Source organism: Mobula birostris, chromosome 6 (assembly GCF_030028105.1).
Source record: "Mobula birostris isolate sMobBir1 chromosome 6, sMobBir1.hap1, whole genome shotgun sequence".
Lineage (NCBI taxonomy): Eukaryota > Metazoa > Chordata > Chondrichthyes > Myliobatiformes > Myliobatidae > Mobula > Mobula birostris.
Window position 1 is genome coordinate 38,028,750 of NC_092375.1, and position 25,853 is coordinate 38,054,602.

At 42.5% G+C, this 25,853-nt stretch overlaps 1 protein-coding gene across 2 annotated transcripts in view; it reads right to left on the reverse strand.

Annotated features, from left to right (window-relative positions):
* LOC140198950 (suppressor of tumorigenicity 14 protein homolog) overlaps positions 1-25,853 on the reverse strand; it is a 119,149-nt gene that overhangs the window by 16,966 nt on the left and 76,330 nt on the right. For both annotated transcript variants that reach the window (XR_011886298.1, XM_072260251.1), the window contains exons 8-10: positions 16,082-16,215; positions 5,700-5,797; positions 318-427 (exon numbers count right to left, since the gene is read on the reverse strand). Coding sequence is in view for 1 of the 2 variants with exons in the window: in XM_072260251.1 (XP_072116352.1) it covers positions 318-427; positions 5,700-5,797; positions 16,082-16,215 (342 nt within the window). In the remaining variant the exon portion in view is untranslated. The remainder of the gene's footprint in view (positions 1-317; positions 428-5,699; positions 5,798-16,081; positions 16,216-25,853) is intronic.

Sequence of the window (25,853 nt, forward strand, 5' to 3'; positions counted from 1 at the left end):
GGATCATTAATTTTATTTTAATTTTAGTTTATATACAGATATAGTATGGTTACAGGTCCTTCCAGCCCAATGAGCACAGCCTGCCTAATTACGCCCATGTGACCAATTAACCTAGTAACCCGTATGTGCTTGGAATGTGGGAGAAACCCACACGGTCATGGGGAGAACTTATGAACTTCTGATGGACAGTGGTGGAATTGAACCTGGGTCTCTGGTGCTATAAAGGCATTACACAATGCTATTTTGTTGCCCATTTTGACTTCCATTAGTAGAGATTTAAAAACTTTAAGTGTAACATAGCCGAGTATTCTGCTTACCTTTGACTATCAACCTCCAGATAATCAGTTACGCACGACTGTCCTGTCTTTGGAGATCCACCCAGCTTGAAATCTTTGAAAACAATTTTGGCTCTAAAATGTTCCTGCAGCTACAGCAATGAAAAGGGGGGAAAACATCAGGATTTTAATACTGACAGATCTTATGTTATAAATATGCAATACTCTACAAACAGTTCCGGTCGCCCCACTATAGGAAGGCTGTTGAGGCTTTGGAGAGGATGCAGAAGAAGTTTACTCGGATGCTGCCTGGTTTAGAGGGCATGTGCTATCACAAGAGGCTGTATAAACTTGGGTTGCTTTCTCTGGAGTGCCAAAAGCTGAGGGGAGATCCGATAGAGGCTTACAAGATTATGAAAGGAATAGATAGAGAGAAAAAGAGTATGTTTCCTAGAGTTGAAATGATTAATACTAGAAGGCATGCATTGAACATGAGAGGGGCAGGTTCAAGGAGAATGTGAGGGGTAATGTTTTTACTCAGAGAGTCGTGGATGTCTGGATTACGCTGCCTACCATGGTGGTAGAGGCAAATACCTTAGAGGCTTTTAAGAGACGTTTAGACAGGCACGTGGATGGAGGGTATGGACATAATGTAGATAGGAGGGATTAGTGTTTGGGTGATTTTAATATGGATTTTAGCTGTAGGCCAAACAGCCTGTTCCTGCGCTGTACTGTTCCATGCTCTATGTAAATGAAAACAAAATACCTCGGTATATGCAACACACATCAAAGTTGCTGGTGAACGCAGCAGGCCAGGCAGCATCTCTAGGAAGAGGTACAGTCGACGTTTCGGGCCGAGACCCTTCTTCAGGACTAACTGAAGGAAGAGTTAGTAAGAGATTTGAAAGTGGGAGGGGGAGGGATAGATCCAAAATGATAGGAGAAGACATGAGGGGGAGGGATGGAGCCAAGAGCTGGACAGGTGATTGGCAGAGGGGATATGAGAGGATCATGGGACAGGAGGCCCAGGGAGAAGGAGGGGGGGAGGGGGGAAACCCAGAGGATGGGCAAGAGGTATAGTCAGAGGGACAGAGGGAGAAAAAGCAGAGAGAGAGAAGGAATGTGTGTATAAAAATAAGTAACAGATGGGGTATGAGGGGGAGGTGGGGCATTAGAAGAAGTTAGAGAAGTCGATGTTCATGCCATCAGGTTGGAGGCTACCCAGACAGAATATAAGGTGTTGTTCCTCCAACCTGAGTGTGGCTTCATCTTTACAGTAGAGGAGGCCGTGGACAGACATGTCAGAATGGGAATCGGATGTGGAATTAAAATGTGCAGCCACTGGAAGATCCTGCTTTCTCTGGTGGACAGAGCGTAGGTGTTCAGCAAAACGATCTCCCGTTGGAGAACACTCAGGTTGGAGGAGAAATTCCGGCTGGGTAGCCGCCAACCTGATGGCATGAACATTGACTTCTCTAACTTCTGCTAATGCCCCACCTCCCCCTCGTACCCCATCCGTTATTTATTTATATACACACATTCTTTCTCTCACTCTCCTTTTTCTCCCTCTGTCCCTCTGACTATACCCCTTGCCCATCCTCTGGGTTTTTTCCCCCCTCCCCCCTTTCCTTCTCCCTGGGCCTCCTGTCCCATAATTCTCTCATATCCCTTTTGCCTATCACCTGCCCAGCTCTTGGCTCCATCCCTCCCCCTCCTGTCTTCTCCTATCATTTTGGATCTCCCCCTCCCCCTCCCACTTTCAAATCTCTTACTAACTCTTCCTTCAGTTAGTCCTGACGAAGGGTCTCGGCCCGAAACGTCGACTGTACCTCTTCCTAGAGATGCTGCCTGGCCTGCTGCGTTCACCAGCAACTTTGATGGGTGTTGCTTGAATTTCCAGCATCTGCTGAATTCCTCATGTTTACCTCAGTATATCTTCATTGGTGTCGCAGTTACTTGAAAAGCAAACCGAAAACTGCTAAGAGGCTGAGTGAGGAACTCGACAATGTATAATACACTTCCAAGTAACTACATTCCAAGTCGAGAAAAAGTACGTTTGATTATTTATTACAAAACCAGCAAAGATGAACTTTTAAATATAGTAACAAAAATGAACTACAGCTAGCAGATTTAATGTAATAAGTGAAAAAAAGCAAATTAAGTAGTCAACAAAAAAAATCCAAGTCTCTAACTAAACTAACAATACAAAGCGTGACCACGTGAATATACTCATTGAATTCTACCACACCAAGACCCACATGACAAATTATCAAAACCCATAATAAAATGTGTAACACAAAATACAATCTAGACAGACAGAAAGTAACACACACAAAAAATGCTGGTGATTGTGTGTGTTGCTTGAATTTCCAGCATCTGCATATTTCCTCGTGTTTGCGAGATGGAAAGTAAGTACATGACTCCTACAATTGGCTAGAAAAACGATTCAGGCTGCTTTCAGTGGAGTGCATAACATAATTGCGATGGCCCAGAAATAAATCAGTCAGTTATAAAGGGTAGAAAAAATAAAACACTCGACGATCACTGTAATCTCTATTTCTGTAGTTCTTTACCAATTGTTCAGGCATTCCCCTACCCCTCACCTTATTTCTTAATTAAACAAATGGAGCACAGTATCTACGACCATAGCACTAAAACATAAAATACAGCAGATACTGGAATCCAGAGCAACAAACAGAATATCGGAGGAAGTAAGAGGTTCAGGCAGCATCCGTGGAATGAAATGGACAGTTGATATTTTGGGTTGAGACCCCTCAAAACCATTCAGCTGAACACAGATGAAGGGTCTTTACCCAAGATGCAAACTGTCCATTTCCCTCCAGAGATGCTGAGTTGCTCCAGCATCTTACTTGTTTCATCATAAAGAGCAATGCAAAATCTCTGCCATTTCTTCAGTCACCTTCGCTGCATCCCAACATTTACAGCTAACATTTTTCTTTCATCCAACATCAAAAAAAATCAGATTTGAGAACATAATGTTTTAAAGAAGTAATAGTTCATTTTGGACTGAGCATACATTTCTTACATGGGAAAATCAGAGTCGGGTTTAATATGTTGTGAAATTTGTTAAATTAGCAGCAGCAGTACATTGCAATACATGGTAATTATAGAAATAAAAGAATAAATAAATTGTGGTAAGTATATATGTGTATGTTAAATAGTTAAATTAAAAACATCAAGTACACGTTAAACAAACACACACACACACAGGCGTCTTCACTCTGTGGGCCACTTCTTCAGAACGAAGACCATCATCCTGGACCTCGAGGGATAGCCACGATGATGAAATTAAAAATACCAGTGTAAAACAGAAATAATTAAAAAAAGAAGTGAGGTAGTGAAATCAGATGGCAGAGAGGAAATGGCTGTTCGTGAATCGCTGAGTGTGTGCCTTCAGGTTTCTGTACCTCCTTCCTGACGGTAACAATGAGAAGGGGGCACGTCCTGGGTGATGGGGGTCGCTAATGATGGACGCCACCCTTCTGAGGCACCGCTCCTTGAAGATGTCTTGGGTACTACGGAGACGGGTACCCATGATGGAGCTGGCTAAATTTACAACTTCCTGTAGCTTCCTGCGATCCTGTTCCAGAGCTGCTCCCCATATCACAAGTGGTGCAGCCAGTCAGAATGCTCTCCATGGTACCTCTGTGGAAGTATTCGAGTGTTTTAGGTGACAAACCAAATCTCCTCAAACTCCTAATGAAATATAGCTGCTGTCGTGCCTTCTTTATAGCTGCATCGATATGTTGGGATCAGGTTAGATCCTCAGAGATGTTAACACCCAGGAACTTGAAGTTATTCACTCTCTCCACTTTGATCCCTCCATGAGGATTGGTTTGTGTTCCCTCGTCCTACCTTTCTGAGGTCCACAATCTGCTCTTTGGTCTTACTGACATTGAGTGCAAGGTTGTTGCTGTGATACCACTCAACTAGCTAATATAACTCACCCCTGTAGGCCCACTCCTCTCCACCAACAATGGTTGTATCATCAGCAAATTTATAGATGGCATTTGAGCTATACCTAGACACACAGTCATGGGTATAGAGAGAGTAGAGCAGTGAGCTAAGCACACATCCTTGAGGTGCACCGGTGTAAACCGTCAGCGAGGAGGCTATGTTATTACTAATCCGCACAGATTATGACCTTCTGGTTAGGAAGTCGAGGATCCAATTGCAGAGGGAAGTGCAGAGGCCCAGGTTCTGTAGTTTATCGATATGGACTGTAGGAATGGTAGTGTTAAAAGCTGAGTATAGTCACCAAACAGCACCTTGACATAGGTGTTGGTATTTTCCAGGTGATCTAGGGCTGTGTGTAGAGCCATTGAGATTGCATTTGCTGTATACCTATTGTGGCGATAGGCAAATTGCAGTGGGTCCAGATCCTTGCCAAGGCAGGAGTTGATTCTGGCCATGACCAAACTCTCAAAGCATTTCATCACCGCAGTGCTATTGGACGATAGTCATTAAGGCAGTTCACACCACTCTTGGGCACTGGTATAATTGTTGCTCTTTTGAAGCAGGTGGGAACGTCTGACCGTAGCAGTAAAGGACTGAAAATGTCTTTGAATACACCCTCTAACTGCTTGGCACAAGTTTTCAGAGCAGTACCAGGTACTCCATTGGGGCCTGCTGCATTGCGAGGGTTCGCGCTCCTGAAAGACAGTCTGACGTCAGTCTCCAAGACAGAGATCACAGGGCCACTAGGTGCAGCAGGGATCTTCACAGCTGTAGTTATATTCTCCTTCCAAAGTGGCATACAAGGTATTAAGCTTGTCTGGTAGTGAAGCATCGCTGCCATTCATGATGTTTGGTTTCGCTTTGTAGGAAGTAATGGCCTGCAAATCCTCTCAGAGTAGACGTACATCCGATGTTGACTCCAACCTCACTCGGAATTTTTTCTTTGCTCTTGAAATAGCCCTCCACAAGTCATACCTGGTTTTCTTATACAGACCTGGGTCGCCAAACTTAAATGCCACAGATCTAGCCCTCAGCAGGCTACGAACCTCCTGGTTCATCCACACCTTTCAGTTTGGGAATGTGCAGTAAGCTTTCATAGGCACACACTCCACACGGGTTTTAACGAAGTCGGGAACAACTGTGGCATACTCATCCAGACTCGAAGATGAAACTCTGAATACAGTCCAGTCCACCGATTCAAAGCAGGAAAAGATTACAGTTAGTAATTTTAGGACATATGTATGGAAAAGAGAGGTCAATTTTTTTCCAAATTTCAGTAGATGAGAGTTTACTTTATCTGAAATCATATGATAATTCACCACTTTGCCATGTTTTCTTTTTTCCCATGATCGATGCTATCAACTCCATGCCTTATTTCACTGAAGGAATTAGAGTCTCCTATTAGGAACTGCATTTTATTTTATAAAGAGTGACTTCACAAGTTACCTTTAAGTTCCAAGTACAATCGATGGCTTTCTCCCGGTTATTAGAATAGCTGGGTGACCTGAAGCTTCCATTTGTTCCACCAAGAACACCACCACACTCTGCAAAAAGAAGGGAAGCACATTAGTGTCTGCCCAAATGTCACGAGGCAGAACCTCTCTGAAAGAACATGACTTAAATCAATTACAGCCTAGGCTAGTGGCACACAAAGGTTTGTAGTTCACCTCCACAGGGAAGGTGAATTCTGATCAATTTGTAGCAGTGGGTCAGTGACCAGCAGACTGGCTGATAGGTTGCTGTCACCAGAACCATTTTGGAAGGAGCAAATGATAACACATTTTAAGCTGGAGTGAGTCCTGATGAAGGTTCTTGGCACTAAATGTCACCTGTTTATTTTCCTCCATCGATGCTGCCTGCTGAGTTCATCCAGCATCTTGTTTGTATCACTCTGGATTTCTAGCATCTGCGTAATCTCTAGACTTTAATCTACAATGGCCTTCATCGTCATGGCACGTGCAGAGTGTGTCTGATTTTGAGCTTAAAACTTCATTTAAACATGTCACAGAGATAAATAATTTTTCTCTCTTCATCAGAGCTGCCTCAGATACAATAGATTCCTGACTGGGGCTGGTGGAGGTTGACTCAAAAATTCAACATTTCTTTTGCACCCATAGATATTGCTTGACCTGTTGGGTTCCTCTACCAGATTGCTTTCTCAGATACCACTCTTCTGTGACATTTAGATACATCCACAGACTGTAGAACATTCCATTTCCTGGCCTCCTTCAGTTTGTCAAAGGTTACAGGGACAAGGCAGATGAATGGGGTTGAGAGGGAAGTAAATTATCAGTGTCCGAATGGTGGAGCAGGCTCGATGGGCCAAAGGCCTAACTATGTTTTATGTCTTATAGTCTCTTGCAATCTGTTACAGATTCTTGCTGCTTTCCTTTCTGTTTCCCTCCTCTTCATTTGTGGGTCTCAAGGACAAACCCGGCATCACATTTGGAAAACAAGAGAGAGCAAATTCTGTGAAACAGTCGCTAATCTCTACGATATCATTTTACTAAAGTATCTCACAAATGTTTGTGAAAAAAAAATGAAGGCTTGTTGAAGAAGCAATGTAGGAATTAAAATCAGTGACTAGGGTTCTTCATACTTTTTGTAAATCCATCTGTCTGACTGTTCTGTCTATGATTTGCTACACAGGGCTGCAAATCTGTGTGTGGACTACGTCAACTTGCTGCTTGCTTTTATATCAGCACTGTGTATAAATATTACCAGTTAAATATCAGAGCTAGGTTCAAAGCACTACATTAATCAAGTGATACAAAGTAAAAAGGGAGAGATTGGACTTACACATTAAATTTGCAGCACATTGTTGAAGAACCAGCTCCACTGGTCACAAATCTGGATTACTTCTCCACAGCGTCCTTTCATGCAGATTTATGGTCACAGACTCTAAGTGATACAGTTCCATGTCTCATTTCCTAAAATTAATTGTTTGCTCTCACATTATCTCAGGCTTCAATAGCGCACCCAATTCACCAGGCCTATCAAGTGGTGGGTTAGCTGATGGCAGAAGAGTGGCCCCTTATCAACTACCCCATGACCTCACCAAGTTCTGAGGCTGAGAAGTGAAGTGGTGTAAGAAGACCCATGCTACAACAGCAAGCCTGCTTCAATAAATCACTAAAACAAGAAATCTTCTCCCTGGATTTCAAGAGGAATCAACTGAGCTGGATAAGTCAGATAGATTCTGTGCTTATGAGCTAACATTGGATAGGGTATAGACTGGATATTCTGTGGTAAATGACTCACCATCTTCTATTAGCAACATGTCAGGGGTGTACAGGGACACTCTTCCCTGCCAATGCTTAATATCCAACAATGCTTATGAACCTCAGTGCTATCAAACACAGACTAGTTCACATGACTAGCACCCATCTACCACCCTGAATAATCATGCTTAGGGAGTCATCTGACATCATGTAATAATGCCGGCATATTGTAGCTTTCCTCCAGTACTTAGTCCATTGACTTCAGCAGAATTATTTTTAAAAGTTACCCTCTCTGAAAAGTATGCCAAGCTTGAATTGGGAGAAAATGACAATGGAAGAAAGGTTAATGGAGATTACAAAATTCTTTGGAGTGCAGCAGTACTTTGTCGTCATACAGTCATAAAGTTATAGAGCACTACAGCACAGAAACAGGCCCTTCAGCCCATCTCATCCATACCAGTCTGGCCTTCTGTCTGATTCTATTATCTACACCTGGACCACTTCTCTCATCCATGTACCTATCCAAACTTTTCTTAAATAGAACTGCATGGCACCGACCTTTTAGCTTATTCCAAGATCATTTTAATCCTTCTTTCCCACATAGACCTCCTTCTTTCTTTCAACTATATGCTTATCTAAGAGTTTCTTAAATATCCCTAATGTATCTGCCTCTACCATCACCCTGGCAGTGTGTTCCATGCACCTACCATTCTTTGTGTAAAATAAAATACCTCTGACATTCCCCTTATACTTTCCTCAAATCACCCTAAAGTCAGTGGTATTGGCCATTTCCACCACGGGAAAAGACTCTGTCAATTCTAAATATGCCACTTATCTTGTACACCTATATTAAGTCACCTCTTCTCCTCCTTTGCTCCAACAAGAAAGGTCCCAGCTTGCTCAACCTGTCCTCAGCAGACATACACTCTAATCCAGACAGTATCCTGATAAGTCTCCTCTACACCCTCTCTCAAGCTTCCACAACCTTCCTTGAAAAAGACAAACAGAACTCTTAAACGTTATAACTGAACCTGGGTGTACCACTTCCACTGGCAGCTCAGTCCATGCTTGTACCACTCTCCAAGTGAAGAAGTACACCCTCAGATTCCCCTTAAAATTATCACCTTTCACCTCTAGTTCTAGTCTCACGCAACCTGAAGGGAAAACACCTACAACTCTCATAATTTTGTACACCTCTAAAAGATCTCCTATTATTCTTCTGTGCATCAGTGAATAAAGTTCTAATGTATTCAACCTTTCCCTATAACATAGATCTTCAAATGCAGCAATATCCTTGTAAATTTTCTCTGCACTTTTTAAGCTTACCTGTACCTTTCCTGTAGGTAAGTGACCAGAACTGCACACAATACTCCAAATTAGAACTCACCAATCTTTTATACAACTCCCTCATTACATCCCAACTCCAGTACTCAATACCCTGACTTATGAAATTCAGTGTGTCAAATGCTCTCTTTACCATCCTATCTATCAGTGCTGCCACTTTCAATGGATTATGGATCTCTATTTTCTTTGTTCTACAGCACACCATTCAATCTGTAAGTCCTACCCTTGTTTGTCCTCCCAAAGTGCAACACCTCACACTTGTCTGCATTAAGTTCCATCTGCCATTGTTCAGCCCATTTTCCCAGCTGGTCCAAATCACCTTGCAAGCTTTGATAGCCTCCCTCACTGTCCACTGCACTTCCGATCCTGGAGTCATCTGCAAATTTGCTGATCCAGTACACCACCTTATCACTAAAACATTAATATAGATGACAAACAACAATGGACTCAGCACTGATCCCTGCAGCACAGGCCACCATTCAGAGACACTGCTATCTGCTATCACTCACTGGCTTCTCTTGCTAAGCCTGTGTTGATACAGTTGGCTACTTCATCCTGCCAAGCAATCTAACCTTCTAGACCTGCTTTCTGTGCAGGACTTTGTCAAAGGCCTTGGTAAAGTCCATGTAGACAGCCTCCACTATCTTTCCTTGATCAACCTTCCTGATAACCTCATGAAAAACTGTAAGATTGGTTAGATTTGACCTGCACACAGAATGCCATATTGACTATCCCTAAACAGGTCCTGGCTATCTAAGTACTTTTATATACTCTCCCTTAGGCAGGGTATTAGCATGCAAGACAGTACTTAAAAGAGAAGAAAGATGGTTTTACAGAAGTTGCAAACCATCCACATATCTAAGAGAGTGTGTGTATGAATGAAACCTTCTTCAAGTGACTAACTTGATGTGAGGTGACAGCTTCCTCTGCAAGTACAGCAGTGCTAAGGTGATGGGAATAATAACATGAAATAGCAATTGCTGATTAGTCAACAGGGCAGAGATACAAGGAGTTAAAGGAAGTATCAAGGTGAAGAGCAGTGGCTGCAAAGGGCTGCAATCAGAGCATCAGGTATTGGAAAGGAATAGGCTTCATTACTTGGTAAAGAGAAGTGAGACAGTTTGTGATTTACCTCAGCAAGGGCTGTGAGGCTATTAAATTTATTCCTGAATTTCAGCCTTATACTTCAGGTGTAGAGGAAAGGAAAAGATTATAAGGCTAATAGGAAGGAGCTTAAAGAAGGAAATTAGGAGATCCAGAAGGGGCCATGAGAAGGCCATGGCAAGCAAGGATAAGACATCAAGGAATAGGACCTATCAAGGGTGACAGTGGGAAAGTGTGTATGGAACTGGAGGAAATAGCAGAGGTACTTAATGAATACTTTACTTCAGCATTCACTATGGAAAAGGATCTTGGTGACTGTAGTGCTGACTTGCAGCAGACTGAAAAGCTTGAGCATGTAGATATTAAGAAAGAGGATGTGCTGGAGCTTTTGGAAAGCATCAAGTTGGGTAAGTCACCGGGACTGGATGAGATGTACCCCAGGCTACTGTGGGAGGCGAGGGAGGAGATCTTTGCATCATCAATGGGGACAGGAGAGATTCCGGAGGAATGGAGGGTTGAGGATGTTGTTCCTTTATTCAAGAAAGGGAGTAGAGATAGCCCAGGAAATTACAGACCAGTGAGTCTTACCTCAGTGGTTGGTAAGTTGATGAAGAAGATCCTGAGAGGTAGGATTTATGAACGTTTGGAAAGGTATAATATGATTTGGAGTAGTCAGCATGGCTTGTCAAGGGCAGGTCATGCCTTACGAGCCTGATTGAATTTTTTGAGGACGTGACGAAACATATTGATGAAGGAAGAGCAGTAGATGTAGTGTATATGGATTTCAGCAAGGCATTTAATAAGGTACCCCATGCAAGGCTTATTGAGAAAGTAAGGAGGCATGGGATCCAAGGGGACATTGCTTTGTGGATCCAGAACTGGCTTGCATACAGAAGGCAAGGTTGTAGATGGGTCATATTCTGCATGGAGGTCGGTCACCAGGGATCTGTTCTGGACCCTTACTGTTCGTGATTTTTATAAATGACCTGGATGAGGAAGTGGAGGGGTGGGTTAGTAAGTTTGCTGATGACACAAAGGTTGGAGGTGTTGTGGATAGTGTGGAGGGCTGTCAGAGGTTACAGAAGGACATTGATAGGATGCAAGACTGGGCTGAGAAGTGGCAGATGGAGTTCAACCCAGATAAGTGTGAAGTGGTTCATTTTTGTATGTCAAATATGATGGCAGAATATAGCATTAATGGTAAGACTCTTGGCAGTGTGGAGGATCAGAGGGATCTTGGGGTCTGAGTCCATAGGACACTCAAAGCAGCTGTGCAGGTTGACTCTGTGGTTAAGAAGGCATACAGTGTATTGGCCTTCATCAATCATGGAATTGAATTTAGGAGCTGACAGGTAATGTTGCAGCTATATAGGATCCTGGTCAGACCCCACTTGGAGTACTGTGCTCAGTTCTGGTCGCCTCACTACAGGAAGGATGTGGAAACTATAGAAAGGGTGCAGTGGAGATTTACAAGGATGTTGCCTGGATTGGGGAGCATGCCTTATGAAAACAGGTTGAGTGAGCTCAGCCTTTTCTCCTTGGAGCAACGGAGAATGAGAGGTGACCTGATAGAGGTGTATAAGATGATGAGAGGCATTGATCGTGTGGATAGTCAGAGGCTTTTTCCCAGGGCTGAAATGGTTGCCACAAGAGGACGCAGGTTTAAGGTGCTGGGGAGTAGGTACAGGGGAGATGTCAGGGGTAAGTTTTTTACTCAGAGAGTAGTAAGTGCGTGGAATGGGCTGAAGGTAACGGTGGTGGAGGCGGATACGATAGGGTCTTTCAAGAGACATTGAGATAGGTACATGGAGCTTAGTAAAATAGAGGGCTATAGATAAGCCTAGTAATTTCTAAGGTGGAGACATGTTCGGCACAAATCTGTGGGCTGAAGGGCCTGTATTTTGCTGTAGATTTTCTGTGTTTCTATGTTTTATTTCTGGCATTGATCCGTTTTGAATTCCCACCCATGTGTTGAATCACCTGCTGAGAAATCTTTCTGAATAGCCAATGTGCCTCCCCATTCCTCACCCCCCGCAGATGTTCATATTTCCACATTTCCTTATGAAATGGAAGGAGAGTACGTTAGCCCAGCAAATCAGTGCCACTCTCAGAGCAATTCCATTGCCCTGTTAATTTACAGAACCAATTAACTTATCCTCGGGATGTGGAAGGGGGGAGACCCCACATGTTCACAGGGAAAACATGCAAACCCCACTAGAAAATGCACCACTAGATCTCTGAGTCCAAAAATGAAACCTGCCCCCTCAAAGGAAGCAAAGCAACCCACTGAACTATTTTAAAGAAGAGCAGGGGAATTATTGTCAGTTAGTTAACATCAGTAAAATTGAAGCTATCACTCTGCTAGGGGATTTCTCCCCTAATTGGCTCAGACACAATAGACAATAGACAATAGGTGCAGGAGTAGGCCATTCGGCCCTTCGAGCCAGCACCGCTATTCACTGTGATCATGGCTGATCATCGACAATCAGTATCCAGTTCCTGCCTTATCCCCATAACCTTTGATTCCACTATCTTTAAGAGCTCTATCCATCTCTTTCTTGAAAGCATCCAGAGACTTGGCCTCCACTGCCTTCTGGGGCAGAGCATTCCACATATCCACCACTATCTGGGTGAAAAAATTTTTCCTCAACTCCGTTCTAAATGGCCTACCCCTTATTCCTAAACTGTGGCCTCTGGTTCTGGACTCGCCCATCAGCAGGAACATGCTTCCTGCCTCCAGCGTGTCCAATCCTTTAATAATTTTATATGTTTCAATCAGATCCCCTCTCATCCTTCTAAATTCCAGTGTATACAAGCCCAGTCGCTCCAATCTTTCAACATATGACAGTCTCGCTATCCCAGCAATTAACCTTGTGAACCTACGCTGCACTCCCTCAATAGCAAGAATGTCCTTCCTCAAATTTGGAGACCAAAACTGCACACAATGCTCCAGGTGTGGCCTCACCAGGGCCCTGTACAGCTGCAGAAGGACCTCTTTGCTCCTATACTCAATTCCCCTTGTTATGATGGTCAGCATGCCATTAGCTTCATTCACTGCCTGCTGTACTTGTATGCTTGCTTCCAGTGACTGATGTACAAGAACACCTAGATCTCGTTGTACTTCCCCTTTTCCTAACTTGACTCCATTTAGATAATAACCTGCCTTCCTGTTCTTACCACCAAAGTGGATAACCTCACATTTATCCATATTAAACTGCATCTGCCATGCATCCGTCCACTCACCCAGCCTGTCCAAGTCACCCTGCATTCTCATAACATCCTCCTCACATTTCACACTGCCACCCAGCTTTGTGTCATCTGCAAATTTGCTAATGTTACTTTTAGTCCCTTCATCTAAATCATTAATGTGCATTGTAAACAGCTGCGGTCCCTGCACTGAACCCTGTGGTACCCCACTGGTTACCACCTGCCATTCCGAAAGGGACCCGTTAATCACTACTCTTTGTTTCCTATCAGCCAGCCAATTTTCAATCCATGTCAGTACTCTGCTCCCAATACCATGTGCCCTAATTTTGCCCACTAATCTCCTATGTGGGACTTTATCAAAGGCTTTCTGAAAGTCCAGGTACACTACATCCACTGGCTCTCCCTTGTCCATTTTCATAGTTACATCCTCAAAAAATTCCAGAAGATGAGTCAAGCATGATTTCCCCTTCGTAAATCCATGCTGACTCGGACCTATCCTGTTACTGCTATCCAAATGTGTCGTAATTTCATCTTTCATAATTGACTCCAGCATCTTTCCCACCACTAACATTAGGCTATCCAGTCTATAATTCCCTGTTTTCTCTCCCCCTCCTTTCTTGAAAAGTGGGACAATATTAGCCACCCTCCAATCCAACTGATCCTGAATCTACAGAACATTGGAAAATGATTACCAATGCATCCGCGATTTCTAAAGGCACCTCCTTAAGTACCCTGGGATGCAGACCGTCAGGTCCCAGGGACTTATCAGCCTTCAGACCCAACAGTTTATCCAACACCATTTCCTGCCTAATATAAATTTCCTTCAGTTCATCCATACCTTAGGTTCTTTGGCCACTATTATATCTGGGACATTGTTTGTGTCTTCCCTAATGAAGATAGATCCAAAGTACCTGTTCAACTCGTCTGCCATTTCCTTGTTCCCCATAATAAATTCACCCATTTCTGTCTTCAAGGGCCCAGTTTTGGTCTTAACTATTTTTTTTTCCTTTTCACATACCTAAAGAAGCTTTTACTATCCTCCTTTATATTCTTGGCTAGTTTACCTTCGTACCTCATTTTCTCTCCGTGTATTGCCTTTTTAGTTATCTTCTGTTGCTTTGCTATGTTATACTTCTCTTTTATTTTTATACTGTCCTTTACTTCCCTTGTCAGCCATGGCCTCCCCTTACTCCCCTTAGGATCTTTCTTACTCTTTGGAATGAACTGATCCTGCACCTTCTGCATTATTCCCAGAAATACCTGCCATTGTTGTTCCACTGTCATCCCTGCTAGGGTATTGTTCCATTGAACTGGCCAGCTCCTCCCTCATAGATCCATAGTTCCCTTTGTTCAACTGTAATACTGACACTTCCAATTTTCCCTTCTCCCTCTCAATTTGTAGATTAAAACTTATCATATTATGGTCACTACCTCCTAATGGCTCCTTTATCTCGAGGTCCCTGATCAAATCTGGTTCATTGCACAACATTAAATCTAAAATTGCCTTCTCTCTGGTAGGCTCCAGTACAGGCTGTTCTAAGAATCCATCTCGGAGGGACTCTACAAACTCCCTTTCTTGGGGTCCAGTACCAACCTGATTCTTCCAGTCTACCTGCATGTTGAAATCCCCCATAACAACTGTAGCATTACCTTTGCGACATGCCAATTTTAACTCTTGATTCAACTTACACCCTACATCCAGACAACTGTTTGGGGGCCTGTAGATAACTCCCATTAGGGCCTTTCTACCCTTAGGATTTCTCAGTTCTATCCATACTGACTTTATGTCTCCTGATTCTATGCCCCCCCCTCGCAAGGGACTGAATATCATTCCTCACCAACAGCGCCACCCCACCCCCTCTGCCCATCAGTCTGTCCTTTCGATAGGATGTATACCCTTGAATATTCATTTCCCTGGCCCTGTCCACTTGAAGCCATGTCTCTGTTATTCCCACAACATCATACTTACCAATTTCCAACTGTGCCTCAAGCTCATCCACTTTATTTCTTATACTCCGTGCATTCATATATACTTTTAATTCAATACTCCTCTCACCTTTCATACCAATTTCTATTTCACTTGGCCATACTGTACAATCCCTTCTTGAGCATTCTGCTCCATTGATTCTGTTGTCCTTCTCAACTTTTCTTATTCTCACTTTCCCTTTAACTCCATCCTTTTATTTCCAGTTCATCCCCTTGCAAAAATTACCATCCCCCCACCCCCTGTCCTTCAAGCAAAAATTCAAGACTAAAATGTACTAAGCAGAAGAAAGGCAGATATTGAAACTCTGAGATCTGATGGATAGTCATTAATTCTGTTCACTCCCTTTCTCTTCCTGCAACTACCACAAGACACCTAATCTCCTGCTGTATAAACTGATTTTTCTAGCGTCCTGTTGTTATTATGGACTGGTTGATGATTAAAACATTGCTGTTTGTGAAAAGTTTTTGTGTGCAACTTTGCAAGTGTATTTCACAAATACAGTAATGACCCTACCTGAAAAGTACTTTTAAGCTCAAAGCAAAATGTGTGTTGGAAGAACTTGGGGTTAGGGGTTTGATATTTTACCTGCTGTGTTCAGGTGGTCAATCTGTTAGTTTTTGAGGGAGAGGTTGGGGGTGGGGGGGTTGGGGTTCATGAGTTTTACTTCTTTTTTTTTGTGCAAGGGGTAGCCTCAACAACTTCCATGGTTTTTCTATATTTTATGGCTATCTGGATAAGATGAATCTCAGAGTTGTGTTCTGCGTACGTTCTTGATAACAAAGTGCACCTTTGAACCTTTGAAAATGGGATTTCTTGCTTTGATGAAGTGTGTCTTATTGATGTAGATCTTCTTTATTTGTGTTTGAAGGAATTTTGTCTTTTGGAAATCTCCATGAGACCAACGGTATGAAGCACAAAAAAATGCATTTTTTTGTGGAAAGAAAGCAACCAGTTACTCTCCTTACCTGTCACTGGCACCTGAAGAAACGCAATTGAATACTGCGACAGATCGCATCCAGCTGTTGGGTTAATGGCCACCAGTAATGTACTCCCAGAAACAATGACCTCCGTGGTCAAGGGTTGACCAATTTGTTCAAACCTGCAATTCAAAATATGTATTTTAACAGTTAGTGTCAAAATTACTTTTTTTCAAAAGCTCTTGGATTTGTTACATGATATTACAGAGGAAATTCCTGCTGCCTGGAATAAAAATCAAAGAAGTGTCTATTTCTTCAAATGACTCTTGGTGTTTTTTGAAGCAACAGAACTATTTCTGCACATTCTGTTAGAAATGGGATAATCACTATCGGTGACACAATAATGTAGGTGAGGCCCACTACTGTTAAAGATGTGGCATCACGAGCAATATCGATAATCCAGCGGCTCTAATGTGATATTCCAGCAGTACATTAATAACTTACCCAAGCAGGCTTTAATAAATATTTACTACATCACCTTTTACTTGTAGTTTTACAGGCTGCATTAAATTAATGAATATTTAGTTTAGCAGAATAATGACATTAATAATACCAAGATGCCAACTGTCCTCATATTGATGGACAGTACACCTATCTGATCACAAACAAGAGAAAATCTGCAGATGCTGGAAATCCGAGCTACACCATGCTGTGTTCCTCCAGTACTTTGTGTGTGTTGCTCAGATTTCCAGCATCTGCAGGTTTTCTCTTGTTTGTGATGACACTTCACCCGTGAGTCTGTTGGGGTCATTTACTGTGTTCGGTGCTCTTGGTGAGGCCTCCTGTATATCGGTGAGACCCGACGGTCTGTCCACCAGAAAAAGCGGGATCTCCCAATGGCCACCCATTTTAATTCCACTTCCCATTCCAAATTGTCCATCCATGGCCTCTTCCACTATCATGATGAGGCCACACTTGGGCTGGAGGAACAACACCTTATGTTCTGTTTGGGTAGCCTCCAACCTGATGGCATGAACATCGATTTTTCAAACTTCCAGTAATGCCCCCCACCCCTTATTCACCATTCCCCATCCCCTTTTCCCTCTCCCACCTTATCTCCTTGCCTGTCCATCGCCTCCCTCTGGTGCTCCTCCCCACTTTTCTTTCTTCCATGGCCTTCTGTCTCTTTCTCCAATCAACTTCCCAGCTCTTTACCTCATCCCTCCTCCTTCAGGTTTCACCCATCACCTGGTGTTTCTCTCTCCCCTCCCCTCCCCCACCTTTAAACTCTATTCCCCAGCTTTTTTCTCCAGTCCTGCCGAAGAGTTTTGGCCCAAAACATTGACTGTATTCTTTTCCTAGATGCTGCCTGGCCTGCTGAGTTCCTCCGGCATTTTATGTGTAGCACACATATCTAGTTTCTTTATATAGATAGATAGATAGATAGATAGATACTTTATTAATCCCAAAGGAAATCGCAGTGTCACAGTAACATTCCAAGTGCACAGATATACAAATATTAGAGGAGAAGTATGTAGGAATAAAAAAATAAATTACCTTAAAAATAAGATGTACAAGATTTACAAGTCAATGATTACAAGATTTCCAAGATTTCTAAGTTCACACTGATAAGATGCAAGTGCAAGAATTAATTGTAATATTATGCAGGAACAGGTACACATTTACACCATCCAGATAAGAAGTGATGGTAGTATTGCACAAGGTGTGGTAAACAGCTATACAGTACTAGTAAGGTAGCTAGTATAAATATTTAAAGAAACTCTGCAAGAATTATGTTGCAAAACTGGAAAAAACCCAGATGTCCCACTGTGAAGGAATGGACTGAGGAAATGATTAAAATTTCATCACATGAACACATGTCGGGAAGAATTAACAGAGAGGAAAAAGTGCAAGACACGTGGGATCAATTTTGTTTGTATGTTAATTTAAACTTAAATTAGAACTTCTTTCTGTCTCTAAATTTTATTTGTTTTCCTGTCATGGGATGGCTGTGTAAATATGCTGTACTGTATCTGCTCTGTGATATGCTGTGCCGCTTTGTAAAATAAGAATAAATAATAATAAAAATTTGAATTTAAAAAAAGAAACTCTGAAGTTTACCTGGGAACTGCCCTTTTGCAAACACTGAGATATCAAACACTTCTTGAAAAGATGCATTCTATTATGAGGGATTTTCACCCCATAGATGAAAAGACGGAATTTTCTTAAGCATCTTGGTGCTATTTAGGGTGTCTTTCTAAATATTCAGTTTGGGTATTTGGTACCTAATATGCCATATACCAAATTTGGCCTAAAGTGCTTAGTAATAGTTCAATACTGCAGCTGTATTCCAATGTTCCCTGGGCTTTGGCAGTTTCATTCTGGACAACGGCATGAATTATGGACTTTGTTTCAAATAATATTATATAATCCCAATGTGCATTACCAGAAGAAAGCTGGAGTTAATTCTATCTTTGCCACTAGGCCAATAATCTGTTACAAGCAATTCAGTCAAGCATTGTAAAATCTGTTCTGGATTTACACCCCCACATACTAAAGCAATTGTAAGACCTCCCCTCTCATATAAACCCCTCATCTTTCTCCCTACCATCTCCCTTAGCCAATCCTCCTCCAGAGCCAACCACTGGAAGCAAATGACGTGGATATTCCTTCCGAACACAGTGAAAGAGTTGGCAAAGGCCTTTGCATTGCAGTGCAAGTAAAAACTTTAAATGTTCCAACAGAATTGTTAAAACAGCATTTCTTTTTGCACTACTGTACTTTGCCCCATTCTGTTCTGGTGTTTGTTGCAGTATTTATTGCTGTATTTATTATTTTGATATGAACTGTTAACTCTGTGAGCTTCATGCAAGCACAAAATTTCATTGTACCCTGGTGTATCTGACATTAAACTGAATCTGAAAATGAATTTGGATCTGAGTTGTCAGAGTCACACAGCCTGGAAACAGATCCTTCAGCCATTGATCACCAAGTACCCATTTACACTCATCCCATTTTAATTTCCCCACATTCACATTAACTCCCTCAAGTTCTTTCATGCAGAATTGTGTTTGAGACAATTTAGAATGGCCAGTTAACCTGAAGATGCACACATCTTTGTGCTCTCAGAGATAACAGATCACCAAGAGGAAACCTATGGAAGCACAAGGGTTCTCCACACGGACAACAGTCGGAATTGAACTAGAGTCTCCAATAGCAGTTCCACTCGCTGTGCCAATGCACTGCCCTTTCTTTGTGAGTTGCAGAGGAGGAGCACAAGTGTCCAGTGCATTTCCTGCATCACCACAGTTGGTGTTAAAGCAGAGGTCCCCAAATTTTTTTGCACCGTGGACGGGTTTAATATTGACAATATTCTTGCACACCGGCCGACCAGGGGGTGGGTGTTAATCACAACCGGAATATAAGTGATAAGTCAACTACAAGTCACTTATTAGTGGCTAATACACTCAATTTTGTTTCTAAAAGGGTTTATCTAATGAATTTAATATTAAACACACATGAATATAGTGATAAGTCAATTATAAGTCATAAGGGGGTTCCTTATGTCCAGTCTATTCCGCAATTTAGTTTTCGTTGCATTCATTGCAGAAAACCCCGCTTCACAGAGATAAGATGTTGGAAATGGAAGCAACATTTTCAGTGCTTTCGAGGCTATCTCAGGATATTCAGCTTTGACTTTGATTCAGAATGTCGGCAGAGATGTTATGTCAAACATACTTCTCAGCCCGCCATCATTTGCAAGCTCGAGGAGTTGATCTTCTTCCCGCGCTGATATGGATAATTCACCGGGGACATTCACAAATGGGTCATGGGCCCATTCCTTTGCACATCTTGGGTCATTTGCGGTTGGGAAGTAACGCTCGAATTCTGTCGACAGAGAAGATAGGTGTTCGTGCACCAGCTGTGAGCCTCAGTCTCTCCCAAAATCCAGCTAATGCTGGGAACATGTCAAATATGCCCCTGTCCACTCGCCGTCCCCACAGTTCCAGTTTTGGCTGTGAAAGCAGCCAACTTGAAGACAGTTGTCATTCTCCCCTGAAGTGACAAATTGAGTTCATTGAGCAGGTTGAAGATGTCACACAGATAAGCGGGTTTTGCTATCCACTCCTCGTCACTGAAGTGTGCTGACAGTGGTGACTTTTTTCCTGAAAGAAATCTTTGTAGCTGCTCTCTTAACTCAAAAACCCTGGCCAGGGCTCTCCCCCTTAATAGCCACCTGACTTCAGTGTGTAAGAGAAGGCGTTTGTGCTCTGCATCCATTTCCTCACAAAGCTGCTCAAACAGACGTGAGTTAAGGGCTTTTGCTTTGATGTGATTGATAACTTCAACAATGTCACTCAGTACGCTGTTAAGATCAGGTGACATTTTTCAGCTAGCCAGCATTTCCCTGTGTGTGACACAATGTGTAGACTGGCAGTCAGGAGCAACCTCTTTGACTTGGGTAGTGAAACCAGACTCATTAATCTGTTGCAACAGCTGTGCTTCGATGTCCTCCGCTATGTCATCGATTCTCCTTGAAACTGTGGTAGCTGAAAGAGAAACCTGTGTCATCTTGTTAGCTGCAGCTTCTCCCAACAGTTCTCGGCACCTGTCCTTGGCAGCAGGCAGAATCAATTCTTCACCAACAGTGAAAGGCTTCTTAGCCTTAGCAATACGGCTAGCCACTAAGTACGACGCTCTCAGAGCAGCAGCATTTGTGGAGGTGGTGGCCCTCAGCACTTGCTTCTGTTCCACTTGCTCACATTTTTTCCGCTCTAAAAACTCAACGGGTTTGTCTTTAGTTCAGGGTGCTTGGAATCAAGGTGCCGAAGCAGTTTTGAGGGCTTCATTGCCTCATTAGACAGCTTGTCTCCACATATCACACACAGGGAGCTTGGAGTGTGCGAGTCACTGGTTACAATAAAGCCATATTTTATGTGCGACTCCTCGTATTTTCTGTTGAAGGAAGCTTTCTTTTTTTTGCAGTCTCGGCCTCAGCTGTCTCTGCGTTATCATCACTGTTAGGCCTTTTATGTCCCCTAGCATCTCTTCCAAAGAAACTCTCAAGCAACATTTGTTTTTGACTCATTGAGTAGTTGTAGGTTAATGACCGACTGATGACCTCGCGTGCGTTCAAGTTCAACTGTGGGTGTCACAGGGAATAAGGAAAGGTGCAGCTGACTCATATCGTTTCCTCATGGCCCGGTAGCACATGCTTTGTGGCCCGGTGGTTGGGGACCACTGTGTTAAAGAATCAACCAAAATCAAACCAACAATTACTACAGAGAAGGAACCAGCATTCCAAAGCACAAGATTCGCAGCTAACACACTATACATTGAGGGGCAGCTCAATGTCAGAGGCATCATCTTTGAGGTGAGATATTAAACAATCAATTCTCTCAAGTAGCATTTAAAGACCCATAATATATCACGGGAGAAAAAAATAAACTTTCTTGCTATCCTAGCAAATATTTATTCCTCAACTATTTTCACTAAAGCAGATTACATGATCATTGATATATTGATGGCAGTGTTTAGTGTACACGGATTAGATACAGCAATGTCTTTACTACAATAGTGACCAAAGTTCAAATACAATTATATAATCGTAGCTTATCAGTTTAAATTTCCTATTCAACAGAGTATCTATTTTTGTCAAATCAAGATGACTGTAACAAAATTCAAGTCAATCCTTCTCCCTTGCAAATGATTAAATATAAGCTAAACTCAATCATTACAACCCAGTGGGGAAGTCAATTAGCTGAACACAGAACATTCTTTCTGGACCGACTCAGCCCTCCAAAGGCATTTCACAATCCAAATGCATAAATGCAATTTTTCTAGGAAGAGAGCCAGCTTCAATTGGGGTCATGGAAAGTTCACAGTGTTTCATTTGAAGCAAAGTTAGCATTTCCTCTGGTAAAGTATGGGTGTGCTGACTAGTGAATGAGTTAAAATGAAACTGAAGTGGTCAGACTAAATAAGATTGAAAATGAATGAAACATCTTTACTGTAAAGCAATTTATATTTCATACAGAAAAAATGCTCTTATAAATGATTAGAAATTGCCTGCTAGAGGTAAGTAAGTAATTGCTCAGCAGTCTTCTGCAAACAAATTATAACATAAGCATTGGGTTTGGACTTAGTATTTTAATTCTATGTTCAATTGTTTTTCCTTTAATCAATGGTTATGACAAGCCACAAGACATCACTTGAAGTTCAAAGATGACAGCTGATCTCCAGAGCAATTACTGTCTGAAATTTTCAACTCTACAGTTGTAAAAAAGTGCTTAATGCACCAGACAGTTGGAAGCTCTAGAAGGCAAAGAGTCTATCTTTAACCATAGAAATACATAAAACAGAAGTTGAAAGAGTTAAACGAGATAACTGCTCAGCAACCCTTGCGACATATTTATATAGCTGAGGCCACTTTTCCTCCCAATGTTGGCCCATTCTATTATCTATCACCAGAAAAAAAGCAGTAAAAACTTCCTGTTAACATGAACTGGCACAGCAATACAACAGGTATTGTACAACAGGTACAATACTAAGCATATGCGCTGGGAAATTCCAGCAAAATAACTTATGATTTGAGAACCAGCTGCTCTTACTATACGTATAGAGGGACAGGGGGAGAACGGAAGTAGATGAAAGGAAGGTATAAGGGAAAGGAAGCAAAATAAATTACCCTCCGCAACCTATCTCTAAATAAATAAATGATGCAATTTCCATTCTGTATTAAATGAGTTGTAAAAGAGATATTTCTTGTTGCCTGAACAATAGGAGGTAGTTTCCATTTTTGTTACTCGCTAACAGACTCTATAACTGTGACATTTTAGGATGAGAGCAGGAACCATAGCCTGGAAATCTGAAGGTACAAGTATCTTTAAACGTCATGGTATTTTAACACCATATGCCAAGAGTTTTAGTTCCCACAGATTTGCAGAAAAATAGATGAATTGACTATAACTACATATTCAGTAAAGAAAGCTTCAGAAAAATCAGACAGTCCCAGAGTACATAAGTGAACTGGCAATTGATGGATCCAGGAGGAGATCGTGAGGGCAGCATTGATTACACAGTGGTTGTCAGGTGACTACAGAGGTCAAGATAATATTTGTGGGGTCTTAGAAGGTTGGGGATCATGAGGGCTTTTGAAGTCAGGAATTTTCGGGATAGTCAAAAGATTCCAGGTGATATTATGGGGACTATAGGAGATTCAGGTAAAGTATGGGATGGGATAGTAAATTTGCCGATGACACAAACGTTGGGGGTGTTGTGGATAGCGTGGAGGGCTGTCAAAGATTACAGTGGGACATCAATAGGATGCAAAACTGGGCTGAGAAGTGGCAGATGGAGTTCAACCCAAATAAGTGTGAGGTGGTTCATTTTGGTAGGTCAAATATGATGGAAGAATATAGTAATGGTAAGACTTTTGGCACTGTGGAGGATCAGAGGGATCTTGGGGTCCAAGTCCAAAGGACACTCAAAGCTGCTGCGCAAGTTGACTGTGTGCTTAAGAAAGCATACAGTGCATTGGCCTTCATCAACCGTAGGATCGAGTTCAAGAGCTGAGAGATAATGTTACAGCTATATAGGACCCTGGTCAGACCCCACTTGGAGTACTGTGCTTAGTTCTGGTCACCTCACTACAGGAAGGATGTGGAAACCATAGAAAGGGTACAGAGGAGATTTACGAGGATGTTGCCTAGATTGGGGAGCATGCCTTATGAGAATAGGTTGAGTGAAGTCAGCCTTTTCTCCTTGAAGCGACGGAGGATGAGAGGTGACTTGATAGAGGTGTACAAGATAATGAGAGGCATTGATCATGTGGATAGTCAGGGGCTTTTCCCAGGGCTGAAATTGCTAACATGAGAGGGCAAAGTTTTAAGGTGCTTGGAAGTAGGTAGACAGCGAATGTCAGGGGTAAGTTTTTTTACCCAGAGTAATGAGTGCGTGGAATGGGCTGCCAGCGACTGTGGTGGAGGCGGATACAATAGGGTCTTTTAAGAGACTCCTGGATAGGTACATGGAGCTTAGAAAAACAGAGGGCGATGAGTAACCCTAGATAATTTCTGAAGTAAATACATGTTCAGCACAGCATTGTGGGCCGAAAGGCCTGTCTTGTGCTGTAGGTTTTCTATGTTTCTATTTTTCTCTATGGTAGTCAATAGGTGAAATGGATGGTCACACTGATCATGATGAGTTGCACTGAAAGGTGGAGGGCATCAGGCTGATCTGGGAGATTGCAGCGAGCAAAGGATTAAGCCGAATAGTGAAAGGTGAGGGTGAGGGTCATGATGCTTGCAAAGAATTTATGTTAAATGTTTATAACTCACTGGTTTGGCACTAAGTGGCTGTTGCATCATTCTGTTGAAAGAGAGTCAAGGCTTTAGGGTGTGGTGTATGCCGAGGAGATTTACGAGTTTGGTAGTAGGGATGTGGATTTTCAGAAGTTTCCTCACTTTAGAGCAGAGCCTGAGCCAGCTCATGGAAGTAACTACCCAACTGGCCACTGTTTTGGACCTGCGTCCTGTATCCTCTCCAGATCCTTCTGAAAGATATCAGGGAATCTGCTTCCACTACCCTTTCTGATAGCTCATTCCACATCACAATAATTTGCTTTTAAAATAATTTCTCTTCACAGCTTGCTCTGGTAAGATGCTGGTGCACTTGGACACAGTGACCTCTCCAGGGCCAACCATAGGTGATTTTGTCCTTTTTAAACCATAGGTGTTTTTGTCCTTTTTAAATGTTGTTTTTATGATCGCAAAACACTGCTGGACATTAAGAACCGCAAGTACTGCAGGTCTACCCCGTCAGCGAGTTCCTCGATGGCAGAGGGCTGGACTCGGTATGGACCATGTCACTGCCTGCTGCGGAGAGGCAGTCGGTGCGCAAAGGTGACGTTCTGTCTAACGGCAAGTGATTGTCTCGGATGTTTTTCTTGTGATCGCAAGACTCCATTGGACATTGGTGATGTCAAATACTGCGAGTCCGGTTCAATGGTTAATTAGTGACACCGAGGACAAGGGAGCCACACAGCCTTGGTTGTAGTGAAGACCAGGCCTCAGGCCATGGGCTTGCTTGTTGCAGCAATCCAGGAGGGGAGACACAGAAGTAGTGTGGCATGTCTTCTATGCCAGGTTTACCTCTGGACTCTCCCACTGGCACTGCTTTCTAGTGTTTGCCTGGTGGAAGACAAGCTGGATTGCATGCATGCATGCATATATTTGTCTGAGGACTGCTTATTCTTGTCAGCAATACCCATGCACCATCAATGCACTGGATGTGTCACGCAGGGACTCTGACTACAGGTTTCCCCAGCCATCCGAAGGTAGAGCTTTCCTATGAAACGGTTTGTAAGCCGAAATGTCGTAAAGCGAAGAAGCAATTTCCACTTATTTATATGGGAAAATTTTGTGAGCGTTCGCAGACCCAAAAATAACCTACCAAATCATGCCAAATAACACGTAAAACCTAAAATAACAGTAACATATAGTAAAAGCAGGAATGATATGATAAATACACAGCCTATACAAAGTAGAAATACTTTTCCACAATCATTACTCAACTGTTCTCTGTAGCGAAAATCTCACGCAAGCACTGTCGGCAGAAAATCTCACGCAAGTGCTGTTGGCAGAAACACGGCGCAAGCGCTCTCCAGTAACCTTTAAGCTATGAAGCTGCCAAATCATACCAAATACACGTAAAAATACACAGCCGATATAAAGTAGAAATAATGTATGTACAGTGTAGTATCACTTACCGGAATCGGGACAGCACAGAGCAAACTGATGATAGTGTGTTAGGCTGGGTC